The sequence below is a fragment of the Pundamilia nyererei genome, unplaced genomic scaffold (genome assembly GCF_000239375.1).
Source record: "Pundamilia nyererei isolate P.nyererei 1_Seehausen unplaced genomic scaffold, PunNye1.0 scaffold00107, whole genome shotgun sequence".
Classification (NCBI taxonomy): Eukaryota; Metazoa; Chordata; class Actinopteri; order Cichliformes; family Cichlidae; genus Pundamilia; species Pundamilia nyererei.
In genome coordinates this window covers 2,074,783-2,089,749 of record NW_005187508.1, presented here as the reverse complement: position 1 = coordinate 2,089,749, position 14,967 = coordinate 2,074,783, and the positions used below count along the sequence as shown (strand labels likewise).

Sequence of the window (14,967 nt, the reverse complement as noted above, 5' to 3'; positions counted from 1 at the left end):
CTGTGTTCCCACCTGTGTCCTGTTCCCTTCTTATCCTCTCTGTGGCTGTATCCCAATTCAGGGTCTGCAGCCTTAAAGTACGCAGCCTCAACGATCCTCAAGGGCCGCGTACTCAAAGGCCGCTAAGGCTGGAAGTGCGAGGCTTGTGAAATGGGACGGTCTAGCCTCCGTTGCGCTGCCCAGGTTGCCTAGCAACCATGATACTAACAACTGGAAACGTGTCATACAGCTTTGTTTGACAGAAATGAAGGAGAAAATCTTTTGTTCATTTGTTGGTTTCTTTCTACCTGAGCTTTGATCATTCTCTGTAAGATTAAGCTCAGCTATTGAACGGCGTATATTTTAAAGTAAAGGCTTTAAAACCAAGTTAGTACAAACGTCACTAATGTCACATAACTTTGCCGACATGTGGCCAACAGTAATGTTTTAATGTTCTTCGTTATTAAACATTTGCACATAAATAAGTGACATAATATTCAGTACTTACTTAAAGTTTACTCTTCGGGCGCCCCTCATCCGCCGTTTTTTTTCGGCAAAATTATCCACACCCACCGCCACGCTATGCATTCTGGGATATGGTGGGCCACGAAGTCTACACTGCCACAGCCTTAAAATTCAGGGAAATGAAGGCCGCATTTCAGGGCCGCATTTCGAGCAGCCTTTGAATTGGGACAGCCTTCGGCACGCCGCTGTGACGTAATCGGCCTTGAAATGCGGCCTTTAAGGCGGCAGACCCTGAATTGGGATACAGCCTGTGTATATATTGGTCGTGTCCAAATTCATGGGCTGCATCCTCCTGAGGACCTCCGCGGTCTATGCGGGCCGGGTCCTCAGAAGGTCGGGTAGGCCGGAAGTAAACGGCTGGGGAAATTGGACGGTCTAGCCTTCTGATTAGCGTCACCGCTGTCTCGGTGGAGTTTAATAAACTCAGCCGTCTGCTCCTTGCTATCTAAAATATAACAGGACACTGGCGTAAATTCTCGACCGTCTCATACTTCTTTTTCATCAGTTTTCTGTTTGACGTTTAGTCAGCTGTGTAAAAACCAAGGAGGAACCCACCCGGGGGATTAATAAAGTTTTATTTTATCTAATCTAATCTAATAACTTTAATCTCAGCCAAACCGATTTACTCACGAACAAACAAAACACTGAAAAAAGCTCAACAATAACATTTTTAGGTTGTCTAAGTGACTTATATATTACGTTTAACCCGAGTAGCGAAAAATGAATTTGGACACGACCATTGTCTGCGTTCCCGTCTGTGCTCTGTCGTGTTTTGCTTCATTGTAGGTAGTGGTTCTGTCTGTCTGTTTTCCTTCCTGTCAGTGAGTCAGTTTATTTTATGTTTTGTGACTCTTTAGTTGGCCCTTTTCCTCGTGTTTTTTGTTGCCTTTTCCAGCATTAAAGCTATGAATTTTAGTTCAGTTCTACGTTTTTGGGTCTGCCTGCCACACACCTACGCGTACAGTTATGATACATGAGTGTTACAGATTGATGCTTCCTTTGCTGAATAGGTACTCCAGAACAAAACCACTGACATGTAAGCTTGATTTTGACCTGCCATTGGGTTATTGTAGAATTAGTGTAACCTTCCACCAGTTCCATTTTGTCATTTTGTGACAATCAGCAGGGCTTTGCTCCCTGAATGTTATGTACACTGATCTTTTCTAATCATAAAAAAAAAAGAAATAACACTAAGCGGCTTAGCGAATTTTGCCATCCCGGGTGTCAGAACAGTCACTCACCGCAGAACAGTCACTCACCGACGTGCAACTAGTTTTTCATTTACACACTGTAATTTCCACTGTCACATGCAGTCAAACGCTTGTAGTGTAGAGTCCAGATGTCATTAAAAAGAGCAATATAGCAACCCAAGAGATGGACAGTACATATTTCAACAAAGAGCTGGGTTTTTTGTCTGCTCTATAGTACCTGGATTCTACTTTAAATATTTGAAACTGTTAAATGTCTCAAATCCCAGTTGTATCATGAGTCTATCCCAGCTGCCAACTGGCAAAAGGCGAGGTACACCCTGTTCGCCAGTCTGTCACAGGGCTAAGACAGAGAGACAGACAATCTATTGTAGTTGTGTGCATGCCTGTTGGCACTATTGTTACTACTATTTGCCATTTAAAGATTGCCCTCATGCACTCATTCAGTTTTATGAAATCAACCTTTCCCAACATTTCAGTAGTCGCAGATTGTTTTGTTTCTTTTTCAGTAATTTCGGTATTTATTTTCAAATCTTTGTTCAAATACACAATTTATGTCATAACTTAAGCTATAACAAACGCAACAGACTGAATCCTTGTGAGCTACACAAAGCATTTATAATCATTTTGTTAAAAATAATACGCTAACACGGTTAAAATTGGAGCAAAAGGGTCGCACAACATCATGGCAGAATACATATATTATTCTGTTGGTAAACATAAAAAATAAATGCAGAAATGTTGCTTAATATTTAATGGTTTTAATATGTTTATCATTTTTGTATTTTATTTTTAGTAACCCGGGTTGGAAATCAGTCCTAACATTAGTGTTTTCTCAGAAAAGAAGATGCTAGAAGTGGAATGTAATGAACTATGAAAGTCAAGGATAAATGTAGATGTTAAAATTAAGGAAATATTGCATTGGTTAGACTCACACTCTAAATCGAATCAGAAAATATTAGAACAATATGGAGGACTGACCTTTGATCTACCCATGGTGTAAGTACACGACTCGATCGTGTCACTTCTTCTTTGTGTCATCTCACTGTGATCCTGATTCTGGTAAATGGACTTATATTGCACTTTTCTATTCTACTTGAGCTCTCAAAGCGTTTTGTGCTACATGCCTCGTTCACTCATTCACACAAGCACATTTTCTACATCTAAGTGCTTTCCATCTAACATTCACATGCTGATGAATGCATCAGTAGCAGCTTCAATATCTTGCCCAAGGATACTTTGGTATGCAGGCTGGAAGAGCCAGGGATTGAACCACTAACTGTCCAATCAGTAGAGTACCTGATCTACCTCCAGAACCACAAATTATGAGGGACATACCTAAAAAGGTAGATGTTTATATATATTTTATTGAACATGTTTTTATATAATATGACATTTGCTAGTAGACAAGAAAACCAGATCACTCACCTATTAGTAATGCCAACTTCTGACTGTCTTTTACAGGTGATTAAGGTTGGTTCCTTCAGAATCAGTTGTGAGTTCATAGCAATTTCATTGAATTTGCTGACTCAGGTTTAGCACTGCATCTAGCAAGTCCAACTCTATGAAGAAGCTAATTTAGCACTGGCTCCTTAGCTGGGAAGCCTTAAAACATTAAAATTAAAATTGTGGCAAATGCTTCTCACAGTCACAACTCCTAAACCTTTCTTTCCAATATTGTTTGAGTGCTTGTTATCATCCTAGTGGAGAAGACCAGCTACCCCAAACACACTGCCACGTCTCTCTCTGTTTTCCTATTCACACTCAGCACAGAACTTAAAGCAGACTACATGCTGCATTTAATGTCAGCAATAAATTATATGCACTAGGTGTAAACAGCTGTTCAAAAACATCTATGACTACCAACTATAAAAATGGAAAATAAAGAAAGTACCCTGGGGATAATAAAAACAACCCAGGGGAATTTGAACTTTGGAGCCAAGTATGCCTGTGTACACAGCACTAGCAGGGGCCTAGGAATAATAACAGAGATACAGCTGCATATAAGGAGAAGCCCAGAGATGCTGAGCTACCTAGAGGTCAGTACCATCAAAGCTGAATCAGAAGTGAAAATTCAATTGATTCATATATTAGAAATAATGTTGAATAAAACATGATATCGTAGTGCAGACAGTGGTCAAAATATGGTATGATTCAGTACAAAAGCTGACATTATGCAGAAGCTAGCTCTTAAATGCTGATGTAAAAGAAAAAAAAATAATGCAGTATAGATCACTGGGATTCTATTCTTAAGTGGTTTTCAACCTTTCAATGAGAAAGAGTCACTTTTCAGGTGACACACAAGATCACTGCAAATTAGACATGAAATTACTGCATGTTTTTAGTTTGATCACAAGTTTCTCACATAACACTGACTGAGACAGAGAGTAAAGGACGAACAGACAGCGGCAGGGGTTTTATTTCTAGGAGCTTTATTAGTTTATTAGAACATTAGTAGTTCCCAGCATGTAGAACATGATTTATAGTTCACAACTCTGGGAAGCAAGTACACAAACCAGCATAAAATTCAGATAGATGCTTGTCACTGAAATTATTTTACAAAGAGTTAAAATAGGACAAATATGCATTTGTTGGAATTATAACTGCAAGTTTTAGGAACATTTGCAAAATGTGGAGTTAGATCATCACCATTAGATCATTTCACCTTGTAATTGCTGTTCTTCTTTGTCAGACTCCTTACCCTGGACTTATTCAATATTAAAATAGTTCTTTGACTGACACTCTCATAGTTAGAATGTGAATGATTGGGCCTCTTTAGAGGTCTGTTACTGCAGCTGTTTCAAGCTGCTTTGAAAAGACATCAAACCGTTGATTACCAGACCTTGCTAACAAAAGCTACTAATTGGCATTTCATCTAATATAGCCCACCAGTACCAGTGTTTTCAAATGTGATTAAGTTATTCCAGAGTCCAGTTTAATAAAGCATATCCCTTGTATCTAGAGATTTGTAACTGTGATAACATATTAACAAACAGAAACACTTTATTCTAGACATCATCCAATGCACACGTGGGCATGTGAACTGAACTGTAATATTCCTTGCATCCAGAGATTTGTAACTATGACAACATATTAACAAACAGAAACCTTTTATTCTAGAAATAGTCTAATGTACACATGGGTGTGTGAACTAAGCTGTAATTTCATATTGAAGGACACCCGTGCTCTTTGTTCCTTTATTAAATGTCTTCTACACATTAAATACCAGGTGTATAAAAATTAAACATTATACATACACAACATAACAGCAAAGTATACTGTCCACACAAAGCCATGAGGGCTGATCCATGGTAGAAGTCAGAGAATGGTGACAGAGGCTAAAGTCCCACATCAGTGCTGATGGTGCTTGGTTTATTGGCTCTTTCACCATGATAAAGAGGATGAAGGTCATGCAAGATTGAGTCAGTCCTTGTACTCATCCCACTCTCACTGACTACCTCTAGACAATATGGGCTCATCCTACAACACAGCTTGCTTTCTTGACTGGCTTATTGAGCTATTTAGCTTTGCCAATCTTGATGCTCCCTCTCCAGCACATCATAAAAAAGAGTGCACAAGCTCCTCAATGTCCTGTGTTATGGTATTGTACACAGTGAAGGACGGAGTCAGCCTCCTGCCTCCTCTGTATCTCTGCTTTTCACATGCTGTGGAGAATTAGATATTGGCACAGTCAAATGTACAAACAGATATCAGTTTCACTGTATAAGGATATATATGTTTATAGGGTCATTAGATCGGTGTGGGCGAAGTGACAGTGATTTGAATTATTAAGAACCATAAATGACAAAAATATTATGTATGTTGAGAAATTCTGAAAACCGAGTTAACAAAGAAGAGGGTTTCTTCCCTGCTTGTTTCTAAGGTGAATGCTAAGATGTGGTGAGGCACAATCTTAAGGGAAGCAATTAAAGTTGTGGTTGCAGTTATTAGAACTGATTATGACTTTTTCTTTTTTCAACTGTTGATATTTTTCTTGATTTTCTGCATTCCTCTTCTAACATTCTTCACCTGTAATGCTTTTTTTCATGTTTTTTTATTGAACAAATCATTCCATTTTGTTAAGGTTGCCAGAGCTGTTCACCTTAACATTATGCAAACTCATCTAACGCTTGCATTACATACAAACCCAAGAAGTTTGAAAAGGATTAAAAAGATTCTGATGTGTTTAACTGGAGAAGAGCAACAGAAAGTACACACATCTAAGGAGTGATGGAATATTCTGCAGCTTCATTTGCACTCCCCTACCAGGAAGCTGCCGATCCTTTAACAGGTGGAAGCAGGCATTGTGATTTAGGAGAGATTCGTGTGAAGCAGTTAATGGATCAAATCGCAAACGCTGAGCTGAAGTCCACCACCAGGAAGAATCAATAAATGTATTCTTGGGCTTGCAGCTTGTGTTCTGTGTAGGAGGTGGACTGCAGGATGTCAAGTAGGTGGTCTGTGAAGATGATTCAGGTTTTAAAGGGCTTTATGACCACTGAGGTTAGCGTGATGAGTTTTGTAGTCACTCAGCCTTTTTTTGATGCAGTTCTGGATGGGAACACTGGGGTATAAATATATGCTCAAACAACCTAATGTGTCACAGATAGTTGGCAACTGGTGTTCGTCTTTGTGCTTCTACCAAAACATAACAGAGGCAGCAATCAATAAACAATTAACAAATCTCATTTATGATGCAGTTTGAGTAGAAAAAATGAATAGACGGAGAGGGGAAAATACAAATGTCAAAGAAATGGCATATAATGGCTTTAGATATAATGCACCTTGAAAGTTTCTGATTGACTGAATGTCTGTAGTTAAAGCTCCATGATGTCAATGTAACATCACATATACATAAATTTGAATGAAATTGATTATAAGGTCGCATTCTCTTAAAAGGGATGGTGCTGGAACAATTATCATTTGCCTGGATGACATCGAGCAAACATGATTCATGATACTTAACATGAATAACTTTTTATGATCAATACTGTGGAATGGTTTTTCCCTTATTTCCCTTATTCCCTTATTTCTCTGTGTAGTTATTACAATATGATGTAAAGACTGTTGACTGCTGCTGCGGTGGCACAAACAGCAGATTAAGCCTTTAGGCTAAAAAGCTTGTCAGCGCAGAGACAAAAAAGACATTCTGTGTTTAACTAGACCACACACACACACGCACGCACGCACACACCACGGGTCACTTTTCATTCAATATGCAAATTGAAAGTGCAGTTCATTTGCTGATGAAGGAGGATTCGTGCTCAATTATATCTTAATGGGTTGGATATAACAGCATGTTCGGGTCAGCATATTTTTATTAGATGATTTTTTTATTAGGTCAAATGAGACCAAAATTTCTTAAATCATCTGAAGCAAAAATGAACTAACCTGACCGGAGGAGCCAAACAATACACACAAGCAGGCGCGCACGTGCACTTCATTTTCTAATTGCCCGTTTGTTTCTTTCTCTCGTTTCTTCCGAGAAATGAATGTGCGCGCTCATGCCCGCGCGCACAAAACACGAGGCGAATTCCAGGATTCATTTCGAGGGAAACAAACGCGCACGTGGGGCAGACAATAGAGGGCGTGAGTGCGCTTGAAGCGGGCGAGTGTCGGTGCCTCTGAATGTTAAGCACATTGGCCCATAAGCGCTTTACACACCCACAGCTCCTGGTGCAGCTGGGAGGGGGGGGAGAAAGGGGAGTGGGGGTGGGAGAGAGGGTAGAAACGGCAACATGTCATCCGTCTATGCAGTTTGTCAGTCTTTGTTTACTCTCCGTCAGCAATAAACTGTTCACTAATGGCTGGTGCACAGGGCTCACTCCTTCAATAATGTTATGTGTTATGGGGAACTCCCTGCTTTCAGGCCGGGAGAGAAACGGTGCTAGTGGCTCTATAACAAACGGCCTGACTAGCTTGGAAATTAGAAATGCAAAGGTGATGTAGTAGAGCAGCAACGTGGAAATCCCGGTAGTGTTCAGTAAGCAGCGGACCGATGCTGCATTGCGCTTCTCACCGAGCAGGTCCCTCCGCTGAGAGACAACAACTCCACACCAGTGTGTGCACGTGTGTGAGTAGACTATGTAAGAGGCAGTGAAAGCCAAGAAACAACCGAAACACCTCTGAACGTTAAAAGAAAATAAAATAAAATCAGAAAAAGTGGTAGATAGCATGCTTACCACTTTTAATTCATCCGTGGAATGTATTTCTGTATTTATTTACAATAGAGCATTGGTTGCAGTGGTGCTTTGTGGAAGGTATACTATAGGTTACAGTTTACGCATGCCGTGCAACTATACCCGTCACAGGATTGTAAATATTACAACAATTTCCCATTACGTGAGAGCGCAAAGGCTGTGTCGATTTCTGCCTCTTTCAGAAAAGAATGAATGAAGCCCTCTACACTTGCCTCTGCAAAAGAGCTGCACCAGCAGAAATATGACTGAGCGCTGGGCTGACTTGTATTACAGCCAGATCACTCTCTTTTCTATCCGTCTCTCTTGTCCTTTGTATGAATACGTGAATAAAGATATTTCCCCACCAGGAGCTGTCAGCAGCCCAGACACCAAGCCATTTAATCTTTCTATATGACAGGAAGGGGGGTGAGGTCTGTCCCCGGTAACCGACATACACACACAGCGACCCAACACCGCCTCTGCTGCCTCTCCCGTTACAGCTCAGCGATCGAGTTACGCGAATGGGGAAAAATGTTGCAGTAGCGAAGAGAGGGAGACACAGAGAGAGAGAGAGAGAGAGAGAGAGAGAGAGAGAGAGAGGCACAGAGAGAGAGAGAGAGAGAGAGACTGCAGCATTGCTGGAGACCGGAGGCAGCAGCAGCAGTCCCGAGCAGTGCAGGTGAGAGGAGAAAAAAAAACAGAGGAGGAGGCGCGTGTGGAGGAGTGAGAGAGAATGCGGGACTCTTGGAAAAAGACGCATCTACACTCGGTCCATCACCGAGACATCCATCCCGAACACGGGCTGCACAGGATTATGCTAAATTGATGCTGCACTCGGGATACCCCCCTTTTAGTCCACAAAGAGTGGCTCTGGTTTTTCTATTTTATGAGAAAATACATGATTAGAAAGTCGGCTTGCAAAACACTCCTCTCTCCAGATAACTTGCGTGAAGGAATCCGACTGCTTGGCACGTTGCTCCACTGCGGGAAAAAGAGGAAAACGCAGCTGGATCTGAAGGTAAGAAAAGATCCAGTCTAGTAGGATCCCAGAGACTTGTTTCAAACAGATTTTCATTCTTTTTCTGAGATTCGAGTAAATTTTGACCATCCGGAGAGCTGAGAGGCTGTTTTCTCTTTCTCCCTCTCCCTCTCTCTCTCTCTCTCTCTCTTTCTTTCCTCTAGTGGTGCTGCATTGCAGTTTCTAACTGTGAAAAACGCGAGAAAAGCCTCTGTCCCAAATGTGACTGGAATAAAAAGAAGTTACAAATAGCATTATGAACTGATAAGCACCCTTGTCCGGATAGCTCTCCGGTTTACGGAGGGAAGAGAAAGAAGTGAGGAAGTGGATTAATCCAATTCTGATAAATTAGTTTTATTTTTCGCAGCAGGATGGATTTTTTTATATCTCTGAGGCTTAAACAGCCCAGCAAGATAAGAGCACTGCTGCTATAGAAGTTTGAAAATAAAAATCACTGGGTATAGGAGGAGAACAGAAGAAAGAAGCCTGTGCCACTGAAGTGAACTACAGTCAGAAAGCTTTTCTCCGGACCTCAGGCAGCAGTCCACAGAGAGTGGTAGAGAAAGGGTAAGAAAGGATAAACCAAACACCCACGCCGTGAGGTACACCAGAACATAAATAAAGAAGAGACGAGCCGCAGCTACGAGACAGACAGAGCGGGAAGGAGAGAAGCGAGAGAAAGAGCCATGCAGAGGCTTGGTGCAGTGCACTCCTCCGCGGCGCAGGTTCTCAGCCTCGTGGTCTTAGTGCTGCAGCTGCTGACTCAGCTACCGGGTGCCGACTCAGCTCTCCGGTACCGGGTGGCGGAGGAGGGTCCACCTGACGTCAAGATTGGCAACGTAGCCGCAGACCTTGGCCTCACAGCAGGTACAGGCAGTGGGGATGTCACCTTTGCCCTGGAGAGCGGCTCAGAGTACTTCAAGATTGACAATGTGACAGGTGAGCTGACAACCGGCCCACGGCGCATCGACAGAGAGAAACTCCCCCAGTGCCAGATGATATTTGATGAAAATGAGTGTTTCTTGGACTTTGAAGTGTCAGTGATCGGGCCACTGCAGAGCTGGGTAGACCTGTTTGAAGGCCGTGTTGTCATCACAGACATCAATGACAATACACCTTCCTTCCCCTCACCTGTGCTGCAGCTCTCAGTTGAAGAGAATCGGCCCATTGGAACCCTTTACCTGCTTCCCACTGCCACAGATAGAGATTTTGGGCGAAATGGCATTGACCGTTATGAGCTCATTCAGGACGGTGGGGCTGGGTCAACTTCATCAAGACGCACAGCAGGAGGAAACCCCATTACTAGAGTAGATGGGCTTGGAGACCGGAGGGGTAGAAGTGGAGATAATGGGGGAGGAGCTAGAAGCAGTGTGTTTGAACTGCAAGTGGCAGATATACCAGATGGTGAAAAACAGCCACAGCTCATTGTGAAAGGCACCTTAGACCGTGAGCAAAAAGATTCATATGAGCTTGTCCTGAGGGTTCGAGATGGAGGGAACCCACCACGTTCCTCCCAAGCTCTGCTTCGTGTTTCTATCTCTGACGTGAATGACAACAGCCCACAATTTGAGAGGTCTACATATGAAGCAGAAATGGCAGAAAATGCCCCTCCAGGTACACCTGTCCTCCAGGTTAGAGCATCAGACCGTGATATTGGAGTCAATGGGCAAGTGGAGTACGTCTTTGGAGCTGCAACTGAGTCTGTCAGGCGACTCCTAAGGCTGGATGAAGCAACTGGATGGCTGAGCGTTCTCCACAGGATTGATAGAGAAGAAGTGGCACAACTGAGGTTCACAGTAATGGCCAGGGACCGCGGCCAGCCACCCCGCACTGATCGAACCACGGTAGTTTTGGCTGTTCGGGATGAAAATGACAATGTTCCTGTTGTAGAGATCCGAAAAATTGGCCGGATCCCTGTACGAGACGGAGCCTCTTTAGTGCCAGAGAATGTCTTGGTGGACACACCAGTAGCTCTGGTCCAGGTGTCAGACCGGGACCAGGGAGAGAATGGAGCTGTGACTTGCACAGTAGTAGGAGATGTCCCATTCACACTCAAGCCGGCTGGGGAAACAGTGCTCCCACCCTTACCTGCAGATGACGCCTTTGACAGGTAAGATGAACCAAAACATTTAACAGTGATAACTTACACAAAATCCTGAAAAGTTAAAAGTAAATGTGCCAGGATAAGTGTTTATCATTAAGCATTTGCTGAACAACAGTGAATCAAAGACTAGATAATAAGTTACTTGGGCATACACTGTCAGATAATGAACCTCTATCCTAATAATAATTCCTTGCCAAAGCACGGTGGAAATTTTTTAAGGAGCACAACACAGTAAGTTATCTTTGGTAATTATGAAGTAATGAGGCATTTCAAATAAAAGTTCAATATGATACACAACTTCACTTGAGCGGGGGACAAAACATTAGCAAACAGGCAGAATATTAGTAAAATAACATGTGTCTATGTATCATTAAGCACCTGAATCAAAATGACAGAGTTGAAAAACAACAGCGAGGTCATTGTTTATTAAAAAAAGGGTCATATACATCAAACAATACAACTTTAAAATTCCATCAAACACAGGTAATTTATAGCTATTTATTAACACTTATGTACAGTGATTAATTCAGTTATCAAAGAACACAGATGTGTGAACAGTCAGAGGGAAACTTGAACCCTTGATCCTTATACGGAGAGATTCTGTGGGCTCTGTCATGCTATGGAGGTCAAGTTCCTGGAACAGTTTGTTCCCTTAAAGGCAAGGGTCTCCAAAAATCAATACAAAGGTGTCCTGAGTGCTCACCTTTATTGCTTGATGAAATATTTCTGTACTGATGGCCTTAATCCATAGGGCACAAGGGGTCACTAAATGGTTTATGAGTATAAAAATGATATGAATCATATGGTCTTTGTAGTAACCCCATCTCAACCCAGCACAACACCTATGGGAGATTTTGAACCATATACAAAGACCTGACTCTCTACCATTGTTATCAAAACATCAAATGTGGGAATATATATATTTTTAATAACAATATTTAATCCCCCCCATTAGCGTTTCGCACACTTGTAGAATCAGTGATGAATGGTGAATAAAAGTTGTTCTAGAAGGAGCCTATTAGCTTAGTAAGATGCTTTTCTTCTTCTTTTGTAATTTGTCAAACCCCATTTTCCATAAACTGTACACTAATGTGAAGCTACTTCTTGGCTCACTCACTGGTATCTCCTCACCATACATACCATACAAACCTTGAACTGTGTGAACTGTTATCATGATTCAGAAATATACAGCATATGAAAATGTATATACACCTGCTTATTCTAACACTGATAACAACACATCCGGCAAACCGTTTCCATCTAGATCTCTGTTTTTCACAGAGAATTCAAGTGTTTTTCCATGCCAATTTCACTTGAGCTTAGTTCAAGTAGTGTCACTCATTCACTAACATTACAAAGTAGGGAAGCTATCTTACAATCTGTAAACTTAAGGCACAAATATTCATTATAGTCAAGGGCTTTGCACTTTTAAATAATATTATTCCAGCAGTGATGACTACAGATGTCAGTGCACTTCAGTCAGTTATAAGAATGTTCCCTTAAGGCATTGAATGGCAGGAGTGAGAAAAAAAGACAAAGCCTCTTAGGATATTATTGTTAGTACCAGACACCTGTACAAGGAGGTTAGTGGTTTTATTGAATGTAAGGCTATTGTCGACTAAAGAAATTTGTCAAAGTGGTAACGATAAGAGGTCTTCACCACATCGATACATGGTTTTAATTAAAATGTCACAATCACAGTTTCTCCAGTGTTAGTGTCCCTTCACAGATTATTGCAGTCACCTTGGAAGATGTTTTTAAATCCAATGATTATTAAAGTAGCAAATATTAGAGCTGATTGAAAGAAAAGTGAAATTATTCGACAGATGTTAATTTTCAGGCAAAAAAAAGAACAAGGTATTCTCTAGTCCTTTCTTTTTAATTGAGTGCTTGTCTTTTTTTTTGTTTCTAATCACTGTGATCTACGTATCTCTATGCTTTTTTTCCTGTTGGAGAGACAACACAAGACTTTTGAAGATGTGACCGTGGGCTTTCTAAAATCAAAAGAAGTGACATTTTGTATGATATGATAATAGAACATTTCCCATAAAAATACCAAGACAATAGCTACTTAACTTTCTGCAACACCTGGTGTCTCAGTGCCAGTGCAGTTTAATAAGAAATATCATTATTTGTCTCCACTGGAGATCAGACGTATATCATTTCCCTGTAAAATGTCTATTGCATTCATGTTTCTTTTTTTTTTCTTTTTTCTTTTTTTACAGGAACAAGAAAAAGTACTTCTTACACACTTCTGCCTTGCTGGACTACGAGGCCACAAAAGAGTACAGTGTAACAATTGTGGCAGTAGATTCTGGCAGCCCCAGTCTCTCTAGTAACAGCTCATTGATGGTGCGAGTTGTAGATATCAATGACCATGCTCCAACCTTTGCCCAGAGTGTTGTGGAGGTCCACTTTGCAGAGAACAACTCGCCTGGCGAAAGGGTAGTCACTGTTGTAGCTACAGATGCAGACAGTGGCAAGAATGCTGAAATTGCCTACTCACTCGACCCTGCTGCTAATGGACCATTTTACATAGATGCAGACAATGGAGACATTCGTGCCACTGGGGTTTTGGACCGTGAGCAGCGAGAGCGATATGAACTGCGGGTTTTTGCAAAGGACAAAGGCACCCCGTCTTTACAAGGCTCTGCCAGTGTTGTTGTTCAGGTGACCGATCGCAATGACAACGCTCCAAAGTTTGTTCAGGAAATCTTCACATTTTATGTAAAGGAGAATCTGCTAGCCAACAGTCCAGTCGGCATGGTCACTGTGACTGATGCTGACGAAGGTCAGAATGCAGAACTAAGTCTTTTTGTAGAGATGGATGGAGTTGATGAGAAGATGACAGGAGAAAAATCAGAGGGAGAAGATGGTAAAAAAGAGAATGAAGAATTGTTCTCCATTGAGAACAACACTGGAACCATCTTCTCTTCTGCATCATTTGACCGTGAAAAGCTTTCCACCTACACTTTCCGTGTCCGGGCAGTGGATGGAGGTGAGCCTCGCAAAACTGCTACTGCCACCGTCTCGCTGTTTGTGACGGACGAAAATGACAACGTCCCCGCAATTACTTCTCCAGCCAACGAGTCCTACACCCTCCTACCGCCTGCTAGCAGTGCCCGCACCATTGTCAAAACTGTAACAGCCATAGACTCAGACACAGGCCCAAATGCTGATCTTCACTACTCTCTAGTAGGAGGAAATCCCTTCCGACTGTTTGAGATTGGCCACACCAATGGAGTGATCACCCTGGCAGAGCCTCTGGAGCGCCGCCACAGAGGTCTACATCGTTTGGTGGTCCGAGTGAATGACAGTGGCATCCCCTCTCTCTGTGCCACTGCGCTGGTTCATGTCTTCATTAATGAGAGCTTGGCTAATGCTTCACTAGTGGATGCACAGGTAACTTCATGTATTAATACAGTCTTATGCTAACTGATTTCTCCCACAGAGTACATTAAGTTAAATAACTCAAAGTAAAAGATTTAATGAAACCTACTGTCCCTTTTTGGTAAATGTGAACCACAATTCCACACTGTTGATAATGATAACAAATATTGACAGCGATGGTATTGCCCCGGGGCCTACTTAAACGGCCACAATGTCTACACATTACAGTGCAGGAGCTGTGGCTGCAGAATGAATAAATGCAGAGATTCTGCAGCCTGCATGGTGTAATTTTCAGACAGTTTTTTGGGGGAAAATGTGCCTACATTTGCCCCAGATAAAGAAGCCCATTTCTCAATTGATGGCTACTGGCAATGCCAGCTTCTTTGTAGTTTGGAGCCTACTGGAGTGTGTTCTTTGTCCAGCATGCATTGTTATAATGCGTGTGTGGTTAAAATAACTGTTATTACTGAAGTGGTTCTCCTTTTATGGTACATTGAACTCAAAGCCGAAAGCATTAGGTGTGTGTGTGTGTGTGTGTGTGTGTGTGTGTGTGTGTGTGTGTGT

At 41.8% G+C, this 14,967-nt stretch overlaps 1 protein-coding gene across 1 annotated transcript in view; it reads left to right on the top strand.

Annotated features, from left to right (window-relative positions):
- The first annotated feature begins 8,557 nt into the window (after nucleotides 1-8,557).
- pcdh7a (protocadherin 7a) overlaps nucleotides 8,558-14,967 on the top strand; it is a 38,515-nt gene continuing 32,105 nt past the window's right edge. The window contains exons 1-3 of the mRNA XM_005741207.1: nucleotides 8,558-8,909; nucleotides 9,074-11,019; nucleotides 13,239-14,415. Of these exons, the coding sequence (XP_005741264.1) occupies nucleotides 9,596-11,019; nucleotides 13,239-14,415 (2,601 nt within the window). The 5' untranslated portion in view covers nucleotides 8,558-8,909; nucleotides 9,074-9,595. The remainder of the gene's footprint in view (nucleotides 8,910-9,073; nucleotides 11,020-13,238; nucleotides 14,416-14,967) is intronic.